This window comes from Python bivittatus, unplaced genomic scaffold (genome assembly GCF_059951505.1).
Source record: "Python bivittatus isolate LINGU-HERP-01145 unplaced genomic scaffold, Pbiv_v1 ctg000480_np1212, whole genome shotgun sequence".
NCBI classification, from domain to species: domain Eukaryota; kingdom Metazoa; phylum Chordata; class Lepidosauria; order Squamata; family Pythonidae; genus Python; species Python bivittatus.
Window position 1 is genome coordinate 70778799 of NW_028277075.1, and position 23992 is coordinate 70802790.

The window sequence follows — 23992 nt, forward strand, 5'->3', positions numbered from 1 at the left end:
AGGCTGAGGGGCCTGGGGTTCGGTCTGGTGGTGTGATTTGGGATGGGTTTCAGCCAGCGGCTCCTGGGGAAGTAGACAGGGCTCCCTATGCTGCCAGCTTGGCTACCTGCTTACTGGATCCAGCTCTCTCCTGGGTTATGAAAGCAACCAGGGAAGTGACCCACACCTGGATCCGTGCAGCAGTCTTATCCTCTGTGATGGAGGGGTGGTGCCTCCAGCCTTGAAAAAGGCAGTGGTGTGCGTGCCCCCTCCTCAAAAAGCTGTCCTTGGACGCCAGTCTTTGAGAATGATCGACCAGTCTCCAACTTCTGCTTTTGGGTCTGCAGCTGATGACAACCCTGGAGGAAACGGATTGTCTAGACTCGTTTCACCCAGGTTGCAGGCCGGGATTTAGTATTGGCACAGCTTTGATCACCTGTGGCGGAGCCAGGATGGTGGTGGTGCATCCATCCTTGTGCTTCTTGATCTCTCAGCGGTTTCAATATCATCGACCACGGTATCCTTCTGAGCTGGATCTGTGGGTTGGGGATTGGGGGAACCATTTTATGGTGGTTCTCTTCCTTTCTCTGGGGCGGGTTCCAGCTGATGTTAGTTGGTGAGATCATCCCTTAGGCCCCTCACTTATGGGGTGCTACAGGGTTCTATTGTCTCTCCCCTCCTTTTCAACATTTACATGCGGCTGCTGGGTGAGGTCATCTGCCCATTTGGGGTTTGGGGTTTGGGGTTCTGCTGATGATACTCAGTTATATCTTTCAACTCCAGGCTGACCAAGTGAGGCTGTTCTATCCCATGCCTGGAAGCTGTGTGGGTTTGGATGGGGAGGAACCATCTCCAAGTCAGACCTACCAAGACCGAGTGGCTGTGGGGGTTTGCACCACCCAGACCTGGGGATATTCCAAGTTTGATCTTGGATGGAGTTGCACTTCCCCATTCAAGGATGGTGCACAATTTGGGGGTCTTCCTGGACTCACAGCTCCAGCTCAATGAGCAGGAGGCAGCTGTGGCCAGCAAAGCTTTTGCCCAGCTTCATCTGGTGCACCAGTTGCACCCTTTTCTAGATTGGGGAGCCCTTCAGGCAGTCACTCATGCCCTGGTCACCTCACGGCTTGACTATTGCAATATGCTGTACTTGGGGTTGCCCTTGAAGATTATCCAGAAGGTTCATATGGTCTAGAATGCAGTGGCAGGGGAAGTGATGGGCATGCTTCGGTATGCCTGTGGAACATATCTGCTTTGCGAGCTGCACTGGTTGCCTGTTTGCTGTCAAGATGCTGGTCATTACCTATAAAGCTCTACATGGCAAAGGGCCTGGTTACTTGAGGGAGTGCCTATCTTCCATAGTACCTGCCCAGCCGGTTTGATTTGGCAGGGTTGGCATCCTCTGGGTTCCATTGATTGAGCAATGCCATCCGTCTGGACCCTGGAATTGTGCCTTCTCTGTAGCAGCGCCTGCTCTCTGAAATGAGATTCCCCCCAGAATTCAAACAGCTCCCACCCTACTGGTATTTTGAAGGGCCTTAAAGACCTGGCTCTTCGCTCAGGCCTTTGGAGGCGATGACGGATACCCCTTTCCTCCTTTCTGTTCCCCTCTGGGTTTGTTTTCTTAGCCATCCTTGTTTTTTTGTCTTGTGCTGTTTTTGAATGTTTTGTATTTTTCTTTGTTTTCAAATGTTTTAACAATTGTAAACCACCCAGGGTGTTGCTGGGAGTCAGGCAGCATATAAATTTTAATAATAATAATAATAATAATAATAATAATAATAATATAATAAAAACTATGATGGCCTTGCTTCAATATTTTTATTCAAAAGGGGAGAAGTTTTCTCCCTGCGGCAATACAAGTTTTTAATCCAAAAACTGCATCTCAAATTTTATATAGAGATCAAATTTAGATTACAGTTGTCAAGAATAACATAACCCAAATTTTAAGATCTCTTTTAAAAGTTCCAAGTTGTGTTCCAAACTCTGTTGTTCTCCTGGAAACTGGGCAATGCCCTTTGAAATCAAAAGCTGGGTGTGAGACTAGGCTGAAGCTGCCATAACCTAAAGATGAAGCAGGCACATAAGCAGAGAGGACAAAAGCCAGGAATCTTATCTATGAGATCCCTTCAGGGAGGTAGATAAGAAGGAAGCAAGTTGTTAAGGAAAAAACAAAGGACCTGAACCAGAAAGAGGAAGTTGGGCCTGAGCACATGGAGGCCCTCACCCCAATCCCATCAACTTGTCCTTTTGGGGATAAAAGGGGTCCCAAAGCCCGCCCACTCTGAGTCGTCTTGGTCATCTGAGTCATCCAGACTTGGCAGCTTCCGTCCCTCTAGCTAGTGCCTGGCAGCCTAGTTGGGAAGGACGTGGGTAAGTGTGTGTGTGTGTATGAGGAAGAGCAAATATACCTTGCAACCAGTAAAGTTTTGCTGTTACTTTAAATTCACTGGGTCTCCGTGTATTACAAAGAACCTCTCATGCCCCAGTGTTCGGTTGGAAGTGATTTGTGTGTATCCCCAATTATTTCCCGGCTGTTGACCAGGGCTGTGTGTCTGTCTGCTCCAGCCGCACCTATCTGGAAAACCCAGGTAGAAAGCAAGGGGGGCTGACAAGATCCGCGTGCCTCAACAGGCTGTGCGTGTGTGAGTGATTTGTGTGTATCCCCAATTATTTCCTGGCTGTTGACCAGGGCTGTGTGTCTGTCTGCTCCAGCCGCACCTATCTGGAAATCCAGGTAGAAAGCAAGGGGGACTCACAAGATCCGCGTGCCTCAACAGGCTGTGAGTGTGTGAGTGAGTGACCATAAGCCGAACCTGGGAGCAATGTCTGTAACAGTGGGCTAAGTACTATTAAGTTTTGGTCACAAATATATGTTTCTGAAAACAAGGAAGGATTGCTACTGTATGTGAAATCCCACGTTATTCTTTTGTAGATATGTGGTTTAAACAGGTGGCCCAAAAGTTTAATCAGACTGGCATTGACCCTGATTATTTGTTTTCCAGGGTTATGACATCAGCATTTTATTGTTTAAAACAGACTGTTGGATAACTCAGTACAGGAACTAATGGCAAAAACAAAAGTTCCATGTTTACCTGTGACTTTTGGAATAAATTACAAATACACTTCTCAGCTCCCTATGTTTACATTTAAGCAGATACAGAACAGCCTTTTCAAAAGCCAGATTAAATGTGTTGCCATCAAATATACTATACGATAAGTTTTAAAAGATCCCCACCTCTCAAAGTTTTTGTTCCTGGAATGGGATTGTCCAAGTTGGCTTTAGAAAAGGCTGAGGAACCCGACACATTATTTCTGATGCACACTGGACAACTGAGAAAGCCAAAGAACATGAAAAGGAAGTCAATATGTGCTTCATTAATTACAGAAAATATTTGATTGTGTCAATCACATAAAGCTGTAGAATATGCTTAGAAAAATGGGAATCCCAGAACATCTCATTGTCCTCATGAAACAGACTGGCTCTAGGTTGGCAAAGGAGTGAGACAAGGTTATATACTCTCCCCTTATTTATTCAACCTATATCCTGAATATGTCTTAAGAGAAGCTGGATTGGAAGAGGATAAGCATGGTTTTAAAACTGGAGGAAGAAACATCAATAACCTGTACTATGCTGATGACGCTACTGTGATAGCTGAAAATGCAAAGGATCTGCAAGGTCAAAGAACATACAGGTGGTCTTCAAGTTAGAACCATTCATTCAGCAACCATTCAAAGTTACGATGGTGCTGAAAAAATGGACTTACGACTGTTCCCCGAAGTTACAGCCATTGCAGTGCCCCCACGGACACATGATTGCGACATGGATGCTTGGCAACCCATTCGCGCTTATGACCGGTTGCCAAGCACCCATGATCACATGATCACCATTTGCAACCTTCCTTACCGGCTTCCCACAAGGAAAGTCAATGGGGAAGCTGGCAGGGGAGGTCGCCAGTCACTCAGGTAAGTCTCCCCCACCTCCCCCAGCCTTTCTTCGCTTGCATGCACCGTACCCTCCTCCCCCCCTTTGCTCACACGCATGCACTGCACCCTTCTTCCCCCTTCGGTCGCTCACACACATCAGCGCCCCACTTTCCTCCTCCACTCGCTCCCACTGTGCCCTACTTCCCTTTTCTTGATCAGAGAATAAAGAATATCTACATTTATTGCTGACTGGAAACCCCTTATAGACTTTTTGCGTGAAACAGAAAAAACTGAGTTATGGTTTTGATGATTAGATACGACAGATTATAGAAAGCAGAGAGTTATGTTGTGACTATAGAGCAAGAGGTAAATTTGTAATTGCGCTGCTGTAGAGAAGATCGGAAGCTGCTCCTTTGTGTCTTTTTTCTTTCTTTTCTACTTTACTTTCTTTTCATTTCTTGCATTTTTAGCTTTCTCTTTGATTTCTTTCTTTTTCTTTTCTTTTTCTTACTTTATATTAGTTTGGATTAGTTTTTAATCTTCCTTGGTAAAAATCTTTTATATATGTGGATGATATATTTTGATATATGAAATCACACACACACACACACAGGCACACACACACACAAACATGAATTTGTCTAATGGGCTGTTTCCAAATGTTAGTTTGTGGCCCAGACGCTGTCCCAATTAACCAGACAATGGTAGGAAAACAACCGGTATTTTATTTTGCAATTGCAAACAATAAACATCCGGCCAAACGTGGTGCCTCGCCAGCAAATGGGCTGAGTGAAGGACCCCTAAGACAAAATAACCTAAACTCTTAGGCTAAAGAATATGCAGACATAATTGCATCGGGGTTTCTATGGGGCATTCAGGCTATCTTCAGAAGTAACATTTTTTACTACTGACCTTAGGTTCCCCCTGACTATCATGAACTTACTTTTAAAAAAAATCTAGAGATAGCGTAACTGAGGTCATCTTTAAATTCTCTAACACCCTACAGGCATTTTATAAGTAAAACAGCATGTTGCACACCTGGCCCTGATGGTGTGGGGAGAGTTAAGCTAATGGTGACAGAAAACACCCAGCGACAACGAGTGCATTTTGTTCTCTGTCTGCTCTGCCTCTTTCTGTCCTTTTCATGAGGGGTTTTTGGGGTGCATTTCTCTAGCATCACCACCTTAAGTTCCGTGGAAAACATTTTTTGCACTGGGGGAGGGGGGAGAACTATATTATTGGGCATGATTACCCCTCCCGCCCCCATTTGCTCACTTTCTTGGCCAAGTTATTTATTGCTGAGTTTATCAGTTTATCTCTGGAAAAATGAGTATCAAAGTATTCGGGGTTCAAAAAGGTAGGGTGGGGTTTTAAACCCCACTGTTGCCAAGGAAAATGGTTCTTCCGCAGGCTACTCTTTTTCTCAGTCTCCCCCAACTGCCTTTCAAGAAACGGGCTGCATTATGCCAGGGCAGTCATTTTAGGAACATTCCCGCCTTCCGCCCTTGCCCAGGCCAGCCATTTTGTAAGCAGCCCAAAGTCGGGTCACTCCTGCGGAGGGAAACAAAGGAGTTCTGGAGAATCCAAACGCTTGCCCAGTGCTTTGACGTTTGAGTGGAGTCTATTTTTCTTCAGCCTTTAGAGGATCTTCCAAACAAGACTTGCCTGCCGATCTGAAAGCACACCAAACCTAGCAAAATGACCAGAACTCAAAAAGCATTGGGTTTTCTTTTTAAATCTGAGCCAGATTCCCCATTTTTCCACCACTGTTCAGGTGTCCCAATGAATATACTTTCTCCCCGTTCCCAGCACTGGTTCACTAGCCTGGTGACTGGGTGGTTGCTGTTACGAGCACATTCAAGGGAGAAAGCTACTCTCCCCTTACATCAAGTGACACACACCGCCATTGAGACAGGTTTCTAATAAAGTATTTCATTAATCCCCATTAAAAATAGTTTTGTATTAGACTTGCATCTTGGAAGAGCTTTAACAACAGGAAACATCTTGTAACAAGAGAACATTTAAGCCTGTGACTCTGTGGGCTTTGTGCACACCAAAAACAAACAACCAAAACAGCTAGTTAAAGAGCTGCCCATTAGTCCTTCCACCTTCCCTTTCCATTTCTCCAAGTTGTATTCCCTCTCTGTATTTACCTGAGGCACTCTGAATAGCAACACCAGTGATTAAAAGCAACAAAGCCCATATTCTTAGATGATTCCCCATTGTTCACAATAACCACTCAAAACTTCTCTTAGGTGGGAATCAAGTGTCGGCCTTCCCGCTGGCCTCATTTATAGCGCATGCAATGCTCGGCTGCCCTGGCTCCTTCCAGTGGAACTGTATAATCCATTTCCTTACCTAAACCAAGTAGCCACTTCCTCCCCTCGGAGAGAATTCAGAGGTGGGATATGACATACTCAGGCTGGGTTCACATCCCATAATTTCTTAATCCACATAACATACCTTGTCAATAGCAGTTCTGCCATGTTTTGCAAATCCCCAAATCAGGGCGTTCTGCAGCCAGGAACAGAATTTGTCACCAAGATTTATTGCAGGTTACAAGTTCTGGTGTCTATTAACCCAACATAGCAGCGACTCTGAATTCAACAAGTCAGTATTCTAGACAGACTGAAGTACACACATTGTTGTTACAAGACATTGTAAGTGGACTCATACACTGAACTAAGAACTGCTTTGGTTTTGGTTTAGTGGGATGTGCAAACCCAGCAGTTGTGGTTTGTTCAGCAGACCATGGATAAAACAAACCCTGCCGCATTCACTATATGTTACAAGAAATAAACTATTGGGAGACATAAATGAACAGAATTTGAACCTGAGGAAAAATGTGGAAGTGCAGAGGAGGAGAAAAAGCAAAGAAGCCACCAGACCAGGTCCAGATACCAGCTACTGGAGACAAGAACTGCCATGGAGCAGGTCACAGGGAAGCAACCCATTCAGATCAGAAGAGCTGGAATGACAGCTATCAAAGAAAGGGCTCTATCTCTTGGCTAGATTGATAATTATTATGATAATTTTCTCAGCTGCTGTATATTTTTGTATAGTTTTAATAGTTTTTATTGTTTTAGCATTGTGCGCCAGCCAGAGTCACTTGGGTGAAATAGAAATTAAATAAATAGAATAAAATAATAAAGTAATGAACAAATAAAGATAAGAATAAAATAAAATAAAATAATAAATAAATAAAGATAAGAACCGCCATGCAATAGGTCACAGAGTGGTCAATGAAAGTCTGAGGTGACATGGAAAGAAATGCCTGGCAGATGTTGCTGCCAAAGGATAAAAGAACAAACTGTGCAGGTCTCTCTTGGAAGACCCTCAGCTTGCATGCAACTATCGTTTATGGAGCACTCCTGTCTTGTTTTGTAGCTGGCAAGTATGAATGTGCATATCTGTAGTCCATGTGCATTTAATGCTTAAACAATTGTAATGAACATTTGCACAACATGCAGTGTAAGCAGCCACACAGGACAGACAGGCAGAAGGCTAGCAGAGCGAGTCCATGAACACCAACTAGCAGTCAGAAGACACAATGAAAAGTCCTTAATCCCACAAGACATGGACAGATTCAACCATAGTTTCAAGTGGGAAACTGTCAGCATTTTAGATCAAGTTAAATCCAAAAATGTGAGGGAATTCCTGGAAGCTTGGTATCCAGACAAGTCAGCCATCAACAGGCAGATAACCATAAACAACATTTGCACACCATTCAAAAGAGACAATAAGAAAGAAATAAAAAGAGCAGAACACCTCCTCTCCAGCAATCAACACCCTGAGAAGCAGGGATTAACAGCAGGATTAACACCACAGCAGTAAACAGTATCCCTAATCAAGGAACTACCAACTTAGACAAACAATCAAGTATTAAGCAACAGCCTAATCTAGGAACTACCAAGGAAAGAAAGGACACACCCCACCAACACTGGCAGGGCAAGCTACTGTATATAAACAGAAAGCAAACCCCAGTCCCTTCTAGGACTGAAGATGCTACCTAGTCAGGTAATGAAAGATCTGCAAGAAAACAACCAAGCTCAGAGAACTCCAAGGATTCCACACTTCAACCTGAGCTACATATATTCTCTTCTAATTTTCATTAATAAACTTTTTGTAGATTCACAGAGACTCTCAGTATATGTCGAGTTCATTTGAGCATTTCATTATTCTTTAAGATCTGGAACTTCTGTATCTCCATTGAAAGCATATGAGTGACTCCACTAATAAATCCACCAACACCAAGACTAGGTTCCAGGTGAGGACCAATGGTGGGTTAGGTGTCCCTGCAAGCATTTCTGCGAGCGGAGATAGCACCGTGGCAAAGATCGGCAGCCAGGTGGCAAGTTCTGGCCAACGAAATTCTCTCCAGAGAAGGAGAGATTGGGAGGTCACCCACTGGATAGCTGCTCCTCGCAAGGAATTGAGTTTCTTGTGGTCGATCGTGGGTTGAGTGGCTTGGGAGCTGAGGGATTACCATCGTGCTCAAAACTGCTGTGCAGCCTTTATGGGTACATGACTGGCAAAAGCCTCGCTTTTAACACAGTTTTGGATACAATTAATTTACAGCTTAAGAGAGATCTTCCAAACAGCAGGAAAGAATAAAGACACTGTGAGTTGCCTTCTTTTTGGAATTAAGAAGAGAAAACAAAATGCTACCTTAAAGTATTTTGACTTAAAAGCAAAAAGCTGAAGAAGATTGTGATTTTAAATGAATAAAGGGGACAGTAATTTTAGAAAAGAGGATATATTTTTTTCTTTTTTGATGAAAGTGGCTGTCAGGCCCAGCCCAAGAACAACGATGAGGCAGTCCAGTCCAGTATAGTTCCTTTATTAGCTTACACCCTAAAGACAGAATCTCGCCAGACTAAATCTATGCTAAAGCCACTAGTGGATATACCCCGTGACACTCTAGGGAGGGGCCAGCCTCAGCTTCTTCTTGTCCTGCTGCAGGCTGAGAAAGCGCTTGCCCTGTGCCCTCTCCTGGAATGGGCTCCCTCCCTCCTGATAGCCTTGATCTTCCATTCCAGTATCCTCCTCGCACATGCCTTCCATTACAGTGCCTTTGAAAATAGTAAAATGAACTAGAGAAACAGACCAGACCTTTGTGGGAATGTTGATTATTTATTATTAAGGAAAGGAGATAATTGGTGGATTTTACAAAATAAGAAGATAAGGGTAATATGAGCCAGACTGTGTGACTGTAGCTACGGAGAGCTAATTGGGACTAAAGTGTTAAAGACAGAGGAAACCAAACACACACAAAAAAAGGAGACACTTGCTTTTTATTTTTACCCTAGTAATTCACATACTTTCACTTTAGTACAATGGCGACCACAAGAAAAACAGCAAAAGTAGGAGAAAGAAGGAGAGGCTCACTAGAACAATTTACAGATAAGGGCATCATGCCAGATTTATTGCAGAAAATGTTTGAGGAATTTAGCAAGAGGTTGACTGAAACAGTTGTCAGTAGTTTGGATCTTTTAAAAAGGAAATGGAAGAAGGATTTGCAGAGATAAAAAAGGATGTGAAAGAAGAAGTTAAGAAGATCAAAGAATCTCTAGGACAGTTGGCTGGGGATGTAAAACAAATTAATGACAAAGTGGAAGTTTTGGAAAGTAGGATTTCCTGGCACATTTGATTTACTTCCCTGGACAGCTTCCTCTATCCTAGCCCACGTGACATATTAAACCAAAAGTAGCCAACCACATGTAAGCCTAGTGCTTCATGTGAACCCACATGGTTAGTTCGTGGCTCAGGGCATTGTGTGGACTCAGAGAATTCTTAAGGTCTGTTAAAGTTAACCTCATCCTTTCTCTGCAGAAGCTCCGCAAAATCGGGCACCTTACCTGACTGTGATTCAAGCCTCAGTGTGATCTCCGCACTTTCCAAGACCGACTCAGAGAATTCTGAATGTCTGCTAAAGTTAACCAAGGGTAAAGGAGTACTGTAAACAACACCCTTTTGTTCAAATATTGATCTGTGGTTGCATTTCTGTCCCTGGCTTCTCTTCTATGACATCTCCCATAAGCTTATGGGAGAGGAACCAGTTGAGCACCAGGCTGGAGATACTGCTGTATTACATAATTCAAGATTTCAGGACAGACACTGTGAGCAAGTGATCCTTCTGCTTGTTTGTTGCTTTCACATAGGAAGTAACACGTTGATGGTGTAACATAAAGAGCATTTTTAAAAATTGTATTGATTTACACTGCTTATAATCTGCGCAGTCGTGAAGGGCTTTGGGTGGTATACCACAGCAAAACAAAATTAAAAAATGTTAATAAAAACCACAGATTAAATACCCACAATAGTGTAAGACTAGGCTGAAGCTGCCATAACCTAAAGATGAAGGAGGCACATAAGCAGAGAGGACAAAAGGCCAGGACTCTTGTCTATGAGGTCCCTTCAGGAAGGTAGATGAGAAGGAAGCAAGTCATTAAGGAAACAAAAGACCTGAACTGGACAAAAGAAGTTGTGCCCGAGCACATGGAACCCCCCACCCCAATCCCATCAACAGCTGCCAGACTTGTAAATTAACAAAGCAAGGACTTTTGGCCATAAAAAGGATCCCAAAGCCCACCCACTCTGAGTCATCTGAGTCATCTGAGTCATCTTTGGATCCAGACTTGGCAGCTTCTGTCCCTCTAGCTAGTGCCTGGCAACCTAGTTGGGAAGGACGTAGGTGTGTATGAGCGTGTGTGTGTGTGTGTGTGTGTGTCAGAAAGAGCAAATGTACCTTGCAACCAGTAAAGTTTTGCTGTTAGTTTAAATTCACTGGGTCTCCGTGTATTACAAAGAACCTCTTGTGCCTCAGTGTTCGGTTGGAAGTGATTTGTGCGTGTGTCCCTAATGATTTCCCAGCTGTTGACCAGGGCTGTGTGTCTTGTCTGCTCTAGCTGCACCTGTTTGGAACACCCAGGTAGAAAGCAAGGGGGGCTGTCAAGATCCACATACTTCAACAGGCTGTGAGTGTGTGAGTGAGTGACCATAAGCCAAACCTGGGAGCAACATGTGTAACAATAGACGCCCTCAATCAAAACAACTAGGGGCTGAAGACTTGCTAACGAAAGCTATTTATTTATATATTAATTTATTTTATATGTTGTCCTTCCATCTATAACATTTAAGGCCATTTTCCATAACATATCTCTACTTTTCTGCTTCTGATTTTTGAATCATGGCAACAGCATCGCTTCATCTTTCACATGACCTGCATGGCCATTGGAATAGAATTGGCCCCACTGAAGGGTGCATTCCATAATCAGTGTGACCCCCCCAAAAAGTGGATGGAAAGATGCAGAAGAAGATTATTTTCTAGAAAAAAATGAATTCTAACATAAATCTCTCTCTGAATCCTTCTGTGGACATTGTTTTATTGGACTTAATTCTAGAAGTGCATTTGAACGTTGCCCTGGTAGATCTGCCAGTACTTGTGTTTTGAAGAAAGCCATGCCTCAAAAGGGACAGGAGTTTTATGAGAAAGAAATAGCAACGGCTGGTTAGGATTAGATAACAGTTCTCTGCCTAACACTGGAATTATTTTGCGGCCTTTTGTGACTAAAACGTGACCAAAAACATTCTGCTTCCAGGATTATCAGCCTTAGCACCATTATGTAGGCTTTTTAAACCTTGCATTTGTTCAATAAAATTAGGAAATTTCATTAGAGCTCAGCTTCAGACCCTGCTCAGTTTTAGAGTCTGTACAATACCAGCAGAATTAGACTAACTTAAAATACAGGCAGAGTGCCTTTCCCTCACTTAGTAATCAGAGGAATTGCCACAAAAGCTCCATCTAAGTTTTGATACCTGCAGACACGGAGCTGGGAAAGCCTTTGGTCCTCCAGAGAGCTGAGCTCAAAATAATAGGTTGCATTTCTGCACTCGTGGCCTGCTTAGGCCACTCAGTTCTGATGAGGCTTCTAGTATCTCCGTGACACTGTTATAATAATTGTGGTCACACTGTGTTTTTCCATGGGGTTCTTTTTCCACCCAGATTAGAGACATACTAGCATTTTTATTGTTTTTTCTAATAATTTTATGGAACATTTCAGTTAAAAATATAAGAACTAATACAAACGAAAAAGGAAAAAAAGAAAAGAAAAAATAGAAAGTGCAGAAAAGAAAAAAAAGAAAGGAAAAGGGGGAAAAGGAAATATATAAATAAATGACTTCCCCCTTCATAGCAACAAGTATAAACAATTTTAGTAACTTATCACCTGCTCTTAAAATACAACAAATGATCTCTTCTTCCCATATCCCATCTTTTATCTTCAAAGAAGTCTTTAAAGCTTCTTTGTTCAGTCCTGGTCAGCAAAAGTCCATTAAGGGTTACCAGAGATAACAACATTTTAATCTTGATCAAAGAAACACACTTTATATTCTTTCCTTTTATGTTTAACAGTCTTGATCTTTTTATATTCTTTCCCTTTAACAATCTTGATCCTTAGTCCCTTCAAATAATGTCCTAGCACTTGATTTCTTCTCATTTTGTCTTTGTTTCTTCTCACAAAATTCTTCAAAACTTTAACAAGTTTCTTTTGTAAATCCAATATAAAAGAGTTATCCAGGTCACTCTTTTGATTTGGCAAGACATCAACCAGTTTCATTTGTATATCCAGTATAGCATCTTCTTCCACATCATTTCCGTAACCCATCATTTTTTAATCCACTTTCAAATCAGTCCTATCCGGTAAAGCTTGCTTCTCTTCCACATCATCTTCCGAACACAGCTATCTGTAATGGAAAACATTTTTAAAATTAACTTCTGGGTCCATATTTCACAAATATCTTTCAATACATCCAATGTTATATTTTGCTCCATTCTTTATTAGTAAGTCAAATTTAACTGCTGTTCCTTTAATTGAAATCTTTAATTCCTTCTGGTTCCCTTTAGTGTCCAACCTTCAAAATCTCATATTCAAAACAACAGCATTTTCCAACGGGAAGGATTCTTATAATCAATTTCAAGATCTTATTTCAAATCCATCGGGACCCTTAGTCTCTTGCTATTTTTCCAAAATCAATGTTCTAGTCACCCTTTTGCTGATCATTCAAAAAAATAATTTTTTAAGTCCTTAAACTTGCATAAAACTTCTTTCGCTAAGGATTGAAGGAAACTCACCTGGTGTAGTAAAACTTGCAATTTCCAAAAGTGATTAAGAAAGGAGGTATGGAGACCCAGGTATCAGTTTGAAGGTGCCAAACTGTTGTTTTGGCTATAATGTTGTTCCCTCATCTCCCAGAGCTGTAAACCTGTGGAAGACTGCTGTTTTGCAGTCTCTCATGAGGAGGAACAACTGTCTGGAGCACTTGTGGGCAATCCTAGTCCTTTCCTTGCCTGGAGAGGAATCACGAAGAGTCGGTCTAGTCACCAGCTCTTCATTCTGCTTTGGTTGTTGGCTCCGCTCAGAGCAGTATGTTTAAGAAGCATAGTTTTGGCATTTGCAGTGGCATATGCAGGAGTTGGGGCTGGGTGGCACAATGTTGTGCTGGTTCAGCTCCTTTCTCCAAGGCCGAACCCAATCAGTGTTGATAGGGAGTGAGAGGTCTGGCCCCCGGCCCCTACTTTGTGGGGTGCCACAGGGATCAGTACTTTCACCGCTCCTATTTAATATCTACATGAAACCGCTGGGTGAGATCATCCGGCACCATGGGGTGAGGTATCATCAGTATGCAAATGATACCCAAATATATATCTCCATCCCAGGTGCCTTAAGTGACGCTGTGACTGCCCTCTCGCGGTGCCTGGAGGCTGTGGGGGCCTGGATGGGGGACAACAGGCTTCAGCTGAACCCTGGCAAGACGGAGTGGCTGTGGATACGGGGAGCCTCAGGATCTAGGAGTTTGTCATCTTTGGTTCTTGACGGGGTTGCACTGCCCCAGACAGACCCGGTGCGTAATCTGGGGGTTCTCCTGGACTCACGACTCCTGCTCAAAGAGCAGGTGGCAGTCGTGGCTAGGAGGGCCTTTGCACGATTTCATGTTGTGCGACAGTTACGCCCCTTCCTGGATCAGGAGGGCCTCCGCACAGTCACTCATGCCCTGGTCACCTCCGGGTTGGACTACTGTAATGCGCTCTACATGGGGCTACCCTTGAAGAGTATCCGGAAGCTACAGCTGGTACAGAATGCAGCGGCGCGGACAGTTCTTAATGCCCCTAGGAGAGCACGTCTAACACCCCTGTTGCGTGAGCTGCATTGGTTGCCAGTTTGTTTCCGGGTCCAATTCAAGGTGTTGATCATCACCTTTAAAGCCCTTCATGGCATGGGACCAGGTTATCTGAGGAACCGCCTTGCCCTGGTCATCTCAGCCTGCCCCACTCGGTCCAGCGGAAGGGGCAGATTGCAGACCCCACCCGTCAAGGAATTTCGATTGGTGGGGTCTAGGCAGAGAGCCTTTTCTGCTGTAGCGCCTGCCCTATGGAACATCTTGCCGCCTGAGGTGCGGTGTGCCCCCTCCCTCATGGCCTTCAGGAAAGAGATCAAATCCTGGCTCTGCCAGAAGACTTGGGGGCCAGAAGGGGGCCCGCACCTATGGAGATGGCTGGTGGGGTGAGGGGTTGTCCCCCCCCAGCATCTTACAGGTTTTTTAGGGCCAATTATAGGAGGTTTTTAGGCCATTTTTATATATGTTTTTAACTATTTATAGATTATGTCTATGTCTGGAGAGTCCTGTGTTGTTTTTTATTATTATTGTGAGCCGCCCAGAGTCACCCATTGGGGGAGATGGGCGGCATACAAATTTAAAAAATAAAATAAATAAATAAATAAAATATGGGTGGTGGTGAAAGGGCTGGGGAAGCTCTATTACCACCCCGTCTATTTCTCCAGCATACCATAGCAGTGCACTTTCTTTAGCTTTTTAAGACATGGACCGTGAAGGAAGATACAGTGATACCTCGGGATACGAACGCCTCTGCTTGCGAATTTTTCGGGTTACGACCAGCTCTGGCCCCAAAATTTTACCTCGGTTTGCGAACTCCGCCTCGGGGTACAAGACATTTTCCGCCCGTGCCACGTGGTCCGTGGCCATTTTCTGCCCGTGCCACGTGGTCCACGGCCATTTTTCCGCCCGTGCCACGTGGTCCGCGGCCGTTTTCGCGCCGCGCTGCGCCGGGCCGTTTTCGCGCCGTGCTGGGCCATTTTCGCGCCGCGCCGCGCTGCACCCGGCCATTTTCGCGCCGCACCACGCCGCGCCCGGCCGCTTTCCGTGTGGTCCGTGGACACCAGAACGGATTAACGGTAATTACATTGAACCTTATGGGAAATTGCCTCGGGTTGCGACCAAATTCGGGCGGAGGGCGGAACGGATTAACCGGATTTACATTGAACCCTATGGGGAAATTTGCCTCGGGGTGCGACCAAATTCAGAGGGCGGAACGGATTAACCGGATTTACATTGAACCCTATGGGGAAATTTCCTTCGGGTTACGACCAACTCGGGATACGCCCAGAGTCACGGAACGGATTAAGTTCGTATCCCGAGGTACCACTGTACAGTGCTATTTTTCTTGGGCAAGAAAGCTTGGAGGGACAGGTGCAATTAGGCTTAATTCCCTCTTTTCTTAACACAACTTCTCTTCCATGGAATTTATCCCACCAACCCATTAATGTACCATATGCATGACTCAACAACTGCTTTCTTAGGAAGTGGCTGTTTGCTCATAGATGGTGCGCAACAGCTTGCCAAGTTACATAATAACCTTCCTTCTGCTAATATGTACACCTGCCCCACCAATTTCTCTTAAAGGATTTGTTCTTTGGCATCCTGTTGTCAAACTGGTTCAAACCCACCATTGATGAAACTGAGATAAACAAAGGAGAGTCAACACTGCTAGAAATGAAGTGGCTATTCTGAGGTGAAAGGTTGGTAGGGAGGAACCAGAGCTGTCCCAGCAGTCTATAAAAAGGAAGACCAAGCAGGTTTTCACCATTGACTTCCAATATTCTATCACATCAAGGAAGACTTTGCCTAAAAGAAAGGACACACCCACATCGTAGCCCAAAATGTTCCTCTTTACTATTATCCTGTGTGTGTTCTGCACAGTCACTAATGAGGCTTCCATTTCTTCAGGAATTTGCTGTAAGTATTTCAAGTCAATCTTCCTCTTAGATCAGCCTTCCTTAACCTGATGCCTCTCCCTAACTTGATAAGTAACCTGGATGAGGGATAATGGGAGTTGTAGTCCAACAATTTGGACATCACCAAATTGGATGTTCATTGTAGTCATGGGGAGGTGGGATTAGCCCTATAGTTAAGTGATATTAGGTCTCTACAAAGTATTCAAAAGAGGTGCTTTGTAAAGTATTTCTTTAAACTGTTAAGGCAGCTATGTCCTTTACAAGGCTCATGCAGCTGTTTCACAGGTTGTCCCTGGGTGTCTCTATGTACATGCATACCCACATTACTTCACTGACAGCCTCATCAGAAGTGTCTGCACATGCATAAAGACAACTGGGGGGAACTTTTGAAGCAGCTACATGAGCCTTGCAAAAGACATAGCTGCTTTAACACTTTGAATGGAAGTGCTTCATTTCCACTAATGCATTGTGCAAAACATCTCTTTGCACAGCCCTAAAATATGTGTAAAAATGTCTATTGTTTGTGCATTCTATGAAATATCAGTACATAAGGTGTTTAGGCTGGACCAACTTTCTTTCATGGAATTCATTAAAATGTGAAATTAAGCCAAGTCTATGATTGCCAATTTCGATTTTCCATACATCATTCATGCTGAAGCCTAAAATCACCCAGGCAGGTTCTACAAACTTTCATTAATAGCAGGTCTGTTACATGAATATTAACTACTGAATTGTACTGTATGGACATTACACAGCTACTGTCAGGTTCAGCCCAAGAAACTTCACGAGATGGTTCTGGAATTGCTCAGCCACTTTATTAGCTGGCACCTGCTAGACAGAATCTCGCCAGACTAACTCTAACTCCCAAAGTCTGCAACTAAACATATGAATTCCTTAGGGTGGTACCAGTCTCATCCTCTTTGCTTTCACACGCTCAGTGTGTGGGCTGAGGAGATGCTTCTCCCCATAACCTTGAACCTCCTCGTCCTTAATCACAGATATATCATATATAATGTATTTGAAGTAATCTTTGTGGTGATTACAGCATTCACTAGCGGGCACTAACATTTTGGTGGGCAAAAAAGGAGCAAGATCCCCAAACACTACCAAATGCAGAGGAAATATATAATAGAGACAATTTCTGAGGCTGAACTGCAATTCCACTAACAAGCTACATCAGAGTTCTCTTGGAACAAGTGCTGTTCTTCATAAACTACTGTCTTGGTGTTAGCTGTCCCCAGTGATCAGCAATGGTTGGTTAGAAGCATCCAGACACAACTGGAAAATTGGGCCAGCCTGCAGAGTCCACCTGATCCCAGTGCCCTGATTGCTTTGGACCTGGCTGAGGACCACAACCTCAGGGTGATAACGCAGTTGGTGCAGCAGATAAAAGACACAGCTGGAACAGGTACGATGCCTGAATTGAGAAGCTTCTACGTAACCCAGCTGAATGGTTTCTACATAAACCAGTTCAGATCTTTAATTTGTTTCATTTTGTAAAGAGGGAAACATGGAAATAGTATTTCAGCTGTCACTTTTGATAACTGTGGCTAACTTGCTAAGCCTACCTGATTGTGAGGAATATTATGAAGGTTTGTGATTTTTTGTTTTGTTTTTACTACTACATCCCAGGTTTCACTAAGATATACTTCCCAAAATTAATAACACTAGGGCCAATTCTAATTCTAGAATTGTCACTAAGGTTTTTTCTTGGCAATATAATAGGTAGAACTCTAAATGGTAAAGGTTTCATCATCACCCTATCTCCACACTTGGTAAATGTCCATCTGCTAGATGTTTGCCTGTTACACAACTATTAAAATAAATGCTTAAGTATAGGACATAATAGGAATGAAGTCCCATACTATATATAAGTAATCCACTTTTGTCCCCTAAATCCACTCTGGGGTCATCATTCCCCAATCACGGGGAACAAAATTGATGATCAGTGTTAACTGAATAGTATCCTCAGAATTTGTATCTCATATTTAAAATAAATTTCCAGACAACACACAGTCTGTCCAATGATGTAAACATTTACAATGTGTCCTCTCAGAGAAGAATCTCATTAAGTCTAAGGAAACTTGCTCTCATGTAAATGAACAATAAACTGCAGCTAAAAAAAACCCCAATGGACTAAAAGCAGTAGGTTCCAACTGCTGATCTAAAACAGCAATTTTATGGCAGAAGCAAAACAGTTTTGATTAAAAAGCTTAGAAGCATTTTTTCCTGGAACTGAAATGTGATTATCCACTGTGAGACTGTATTAATTCAACCATATACATGAATGGTAAACCTGAACAAGAATTATTGTGGTTCCTCATTTTAATGTCTGCAGAGTTTCTGTATAAAGATTCAGATCTGTCTGCAGGGTCCTGTTTTTAATTAGGAAACTACCTGAGAATTGAATAATTCATCTTGTTGGGAGAGGAAAAATTAGTTAAGATTATTAAAGGGAAGTGCTTTGGCATGGGAAATCAACAAAACAACTGACCAGACCAAGTTATTCAGTTGGCGAAGAAAAACATCTATGAGCAGAGTGATTGCTTTGCCTCTATCACCTTCAGTTTCCTACAGAGTGTAGCATGACTTTCTGGTAAATTGCTCTGGTGGGAAAGGAAGGAAAAGAAAACCTTTAATGATTTTTTCTGCCAACTCCAGAGAAGAGACCAGGCTAAGCCTTTGCAGCAAAACAGAAACTAGTGGCTCACGATCTTAAAGACTAATTTCTTTTTTAAAGCTTTGTATACGAGCTTTCAATCAGACTCCACAAAGTAGTTTACACATGGCTATTAAAATAATTATACAAAAGGTACAATATCACCCCAAAAACCTATTTATCTTGAACAAACTACTCGGACCTGTGCCATAACGTATGATGGGTCTAGGCTTTGATGGACTAGAGTCTGATGCCTTTGACACCAGGAACTCTAGCCCATGCAACCTATCATTGGTTTATCTTTAAGAAATCGACCAGAAGATTCTGTAATGTCTACAAGGAAGAAGAATCAGATGGGGCTTTTAGCTATATCGCCAATTTTAAGACAGCTTTCCCAGATGTATTGCTTGCAGTTTCTAGACTTCTAACAAGGATGGGAAAGGGTACTGTTTTGCTCCCAAAGGACTGCTTACTCAATCTTTGTGATTTCTGTCCTCTCTCCTCCTTTCTTGCAGAGATGTCCTCTGGCAAAGTGGCCCTTTATGTCCTAGCTCTTCGGTCCGCCTGTCAGAATCCTACTGATGTCAGCACGCCAGAAAAACATGTCAACCTGGTCCAAGTCCTCGAGAACAAAACAGAGGAAGAGATTAAGTATATTGGTAATAAGGCAAATGGGCATTAGATTTCTGCCTTTCACTCAGATGAGAAGATAACAAGAATACAGATGATAAATGCACGAATCCAATTCTCTGTGCTGTTCCCCCACTTCTGCCTTGCAAGGATGGTACTCAGCTGAATTGAAATGCCCATCCCTCAGTCTATGCTGTAGTTATTCTCTCAGCCAGTTTGGCAATATCTGTTCTTTGTCCCAGTTACGAATAACATTTTTTCTTCTATAATTGAAACACTAGTGCAACTTTAGTTGCCTACAAACATCCTTAAAACGAGTTAGGGTAACTTTTCCCAGAAAAGTTGAATCTAGTTTCTTCCCGATTTCACAGTACAAATGACAACTGAATCATTCCAGTTGCCAGCTGGGGAATTCTGGAACTAGTGTCTATAGATCTGGAAAGTGCTAGTGGAGAAAAGGTTATTTCATGTGATTTAGAATCCTGCACCATCAGGCTAATAAATTGCACTGGAGTCCTGCAGATGTACATCAGGTGTCTGATTTCAGATCTCTCCTTCTCAAATCATACTTCAATAGTACTTTTCTATTTCTCCCATGTTTTGAACTCAACCTCCAAACAGTAATGGGCGAAAGGTAGATGTCTTCTATGATCAGACAGAGAGTAACTCATAAACTTATTTACCTTTCAGATACTACTGGGACCCCCAAGACAACCTACTACCAATTGGCTCTAGATACTTTGGCTCTGTGTGTGGAAAAAAGTCCAGAACTTGAAAGAGCTGCCTCTGCTCTTGCCAACGCATCCCTGCATAAATGTTTCCAGTTCCAGGGTCGTTTCTCTGTAGGTAAGATCATTACATGCTTCATACAGAGACAACACAGACACACACACATAAGATTTTTGAATACGATTTTAAATTACCTTTTTACTCTGAGCTTCCAAGGACATCAGGATAGCCCTGCTAATATTACACTGTAATGATCCTGGGAAGTAGGTTGGACTGAGAAATGATTACTGGGGCACCAGTGAGCTTCTTGGTGAGCAACTGATTGATAACCTAGGAATCCCTGTAATCCATTAGTCCACCCACAATGACAACTTGTAATAAACAGCCTGTTTCTGTTTGGGCTGCTTCTCTCAGAGATCTGCTTGTCCAGCACTTATACCAAAGAGGTCATTCACTCTTCCTGGACCGGAAAACACTCCTGACTTTCTTTTCACTGGGCGATCCCATGTCCTATGTGATTTACAGATACTGGTGCCGTGGCAAGTCTGGCCCTGTTCTGCGTGTATGAAGGAAGGAACCAATCTCAGGAAAATGAACTAACACGAACGATACAAACTGCCTTGGCCCTGATTACAGAGGAAATCCTTAATGCACAGCAGAACAATGGTATCCTTGGAAACATCTATAGCACTGGCCTCGCAATGCAGGTACATCTGAAGGGAAGAGAATCCAGGAATCGGGCCTTCATCTCTCGGAGTCCTGCTGAGCATCTCTCTCTCTTGCTGATTTCCAGGCTCTCAATGTCACTTCGAAGTTCTACAATCATACTGTATGGAACTGCGAAAAGACCCTCAAAGAAGTCCTGCATCAAGTCACTGAGGGAGCCTTTAGCCGTCCAGCTGCTGCTTCTCAGATCCTGCCTTCTCTTGTGGGCAAAACATACTTGGATGTGAGGGGTCTCACTTGTACCTCTGAAAATGGTAAGGCAGCTTCTTCAGTGGGAAGAAACTCCTCTGGCACCTCCTCTGCTCTCTGAAGGAGAGAAAAGCAGCAACTTTGGCTAGTCAGATAGAGACAAGGCCTAAATGAGCCTGCATGGTAGATCCCCCTTCCCCCATCAACACCTTTCCACACTGGGAAAAGCCACAGCTTTGCAGTTATGGCTTATCTGGAGTTTGTAGACACACAACAGCTATTCTGGAAGAAAGGGAATGATGGAGGCTGGAGGTGGAGGGACAGTGCTATTCCCAGGTAATGTTTGTTCCATCTGACTGCATTTGGAACACTTCCCTGAAGACGGACGCAATGCAATATGCTAAACAAGGATAAACATTTTTTAGCCATACTTTAAAACCTATATTTGATGAGCCCAAAGGTAGCAGGAAGCAGGATGGGAACACAGTAATGCCATTTAGCAGCCTATGAGATTAGGAACAATCACACGATCCTCCACAAAATTATGCCACGAAAGCTTGGCAGTTTTTCATTTAATTTGAAAGTCTCTAGGATCCACAAAAAAGGGAGGGGGGCCGTGGATTGCCCACCCTGGAATGATCCATTTAACTCAGTGTTCTGGATCTGCAGCTTCTACTTAATGGTTCCTCCATAATGATGAAAAACAACTGCAACTCCTACCTATAGTAACATACAGTTAGAACATCTTTAAATGCATGCCAATTTTTGCTGCCAAGTCTCAGCTCACGTCACTGGCTCTCCCCATCTCAGCTGTGCAGGTCCAGGACTGCCAGTAGACATTAAGAGTGTAATAAGTAATTTCACCTGCCTTCTCCTCTCTTCCTTTGCAGTAACAGTGCATTATAACGTAAGCAATGTGCTAAACGAACCTCATTTCTGCTTTTCCATAACTGTGAAAGTGCTAAATGGTTCTGTGCTGCTCGCTGTCTTGGAAGCAGCTCAACAAGCAAATCCAAGTAAATTCAGGTAAACAAGATCCTGGAAGAATCATTATAGATGCTGACTCTGACATTTTGGGGAGGTCATTCAACCCAGGATGTGAACTACCAGATCTTTCTAAATTACCGATTCAAGACAAAGTGTAACTTCAAAATGTTACCAATGTATCTTAAATTCTACTTCCTGGCTTTGGGGTGGGAGACTGGATAAATTTGAATATTTGCTGTTTATGAACTATTTTCACTTACAACTTTCTTGATCTTTTCTTTTCCCCTTTTTCTTTTCCGTTCATGTGATATTCCTCTTAAATTAGTATGATATAATTCACCATTTTCTTAATCCATCCTCCTTTCTTGCTGCTTTTGTAATGAATTTGGTATCTTGCAGCTTTCAAACAGAGGAGACAGCTTGGGGCCCCATGGTCACCTCTATCAATGGCCTCCAAGCCAGCACCAATGAAAAGACCTACTGGCAGTTCCTCAGTGGCAAAACACCCCTTGAACAAGGTATATATATTATCTTGGGAAGATGGATAACTGCAACATTTTTCTCCTATATTAATTATGATTAACCTGTTAAGGAATATGCAGCTGTAGGATAATAATAATGAACAAGGCCAAAAAAATTAGGTTGATGCCTGTTCAGATGGTAAAATCTTCAAGTCGAGCTCAACTCCTCATGACTTCATGGATATATCCATGTAGTTTTCTCAGCTGCAACACAGAAGTGATATGTCATTGCCTTCTTCTGGAATATGTTTTCACCTTCCCAGTCTGGCCTACAGCCCTGGCATCTCCTAGAAGTATCCTATCCAGAGACGAGTCAGCCTTGACCCTGCTTAGCTTTTGAGCCCAGACAAGATTTGCCAGGTGTTGTAGCCAGTTGAGAGCCTGTTCAAATCCACAATTCCCAAAAGGCAAGGGGCACAGAGGAAAGATAATACTGTATACAGATGTTACTCAGTGAGAGTAGTGAGTGATATGCAAGTCAAGAAAATCAAGGTTATTGTCTTGTTAATCAATTCAGCCCACAGTCGAGGAAGACAGTTGCATTAGCAAGGGCATCAATCAAACGCTCAAGTTAGGGCTGAAAGGTTGTCACAGAAAAAGAAGGAACAAAGCATCAAGATGAAATAGGAAGTCAAAGAAGAGGTTGAGGGGTACAATAGCAAGGTGAAGTGAAAATTCAAAGGAGACAGAGGGAACCCTGAAGACTGAGAAGACTAACTGGGATAATGAATGGTTGCCTAACCATTATCCAGTGAGGTTCATTTATACATATGGATAAAGCTGAGACACGCTACATTATAGAGCGTAGGACTATGCAATGCTTTGGATTTGATTCTAAAAAGGTGCTTCAGTGCACCTCAAAGAATGGCTGTAGTACTTGTTTTCTACTCCTTAAAGCAGCTGTGTCTTTGGCTGGGCTCACGTGGCAGCTGCAGCATAGGCATCCTTTCGGGGGCACGGGGCAAGTGACCAACTGTGCTCATGACATCATGACCCGAATCCTACAACTTATGCATTTGTTTCTAGCATCAGGTTGGAGGTATGAAAGGGTGGGGCTTGTACTGTGATTTTACTGTATGCATATCTTCATTTTTTATTATCATGACTGTCTATGGCCATCTATGGAGAGCAGCTGAATATCTGCATATATCTAATCTAAAACTGGCTTTCAAATATCTGCACATATTAAGGCTTATAAAATATCTAATCGAGGGAGCACTATCCACCTTTCAACATCACTTTTTTTATGTTTGCAGGTGTTGGCAGCTACAAACCAAAAGATAATGAGCAAATTGTGGCCAATTTCACTAAATACTGAGTTATCACTTACAATACGACCTAGGACTAAGATTCAAGGCTGCTTTGTATCAGAAGATCCCCCTTCCAGACAAAAAGATATGGCAAGATGACAATAAAAATGCTGATTTGACATGTGCTATGTAGTGTATGTTTCAAATGGTTTAATAACTGAATGCCGACATCTGTAAAGCACCAATCTCTTTCCCATTCACAAAGTAAATCATTTTGGCTAGACAAAAGTAGATTAAAAGATA

At 42.9% G+C, this 23992-nt stretch overlaps 1 protein-coding gene and 1 long non-coding RNA gene across 2 annotated transcripts; one reads left to right on the top strand and one right to left on the bottom strand.

Moving 5' to 3' along the window:
* Positions 1–12343: 12343 nt before the first annotated feature.
* On the bottom strand, positions 12344–19268 carry LOC148215017 (uncharacterized). The gene is made up of 2 exons (XR_015797146.1): positions 19131–19268; positions 12344–12651 (listed from the first exon to the last, which is right to left on the bottom strand). It is a non-coding gene; the product is annotated as an uncharacterized LOC148215017 (long non-coding RNA).
* On the top strand, positions 15842–23868 carry LOC112543111 (cobalamin binding intrinsic factor-like). Its single transcript, XM_088146234.1, has 9 exons — positions 15842–15999; positions 17230–17406; positions 19173–19316; positions 19978–20133; positions 20542–20723; positions 20810–20996; positions 21822–21957; positions 22318–22436; positions 23696–23868. Exons 1-9 carry the CDS (start codon positions 15924–15926, stop codon positions 23755–23757), a joined length of 1239 nt encoding a protein of 412 aa, XP_088002360.1. The 5' UTR covers positions 15842–15923; the 3' UTR covers positions 23758–23868.
* The last annotated feature ends 124 nt before the right edge of the window (positions 23869–23992 follow it).

What these genes read in the sequence shown, in the direction of transcription:
- LOC112543111 (XM_088146234.1), top strand. Translation starts at nt 15,924, where the DNA reads ATGTTCCTCTTTACTATTATCCTGTGTGTGTTCTGCACAGTCACTAAT. An exon ending in CATTTCTTCAGGAATTTGCT is followed by an intron (nt 16,000 to 17,229) that starts GTAAGTATTTCA and finishes TCTTGGTGTTAG; the next exon opens with CTGTCCCCAGTGATCAGCAA. An exon ending in GCACTGGCCTCGCAATGCAG is followed by an intron (nt 20,724 to 20,809) that starts GTACATCTGAAG and finishes GCTGATTTCCAG; the next exon opens with GCTCTCAATGTCACTTCGAA.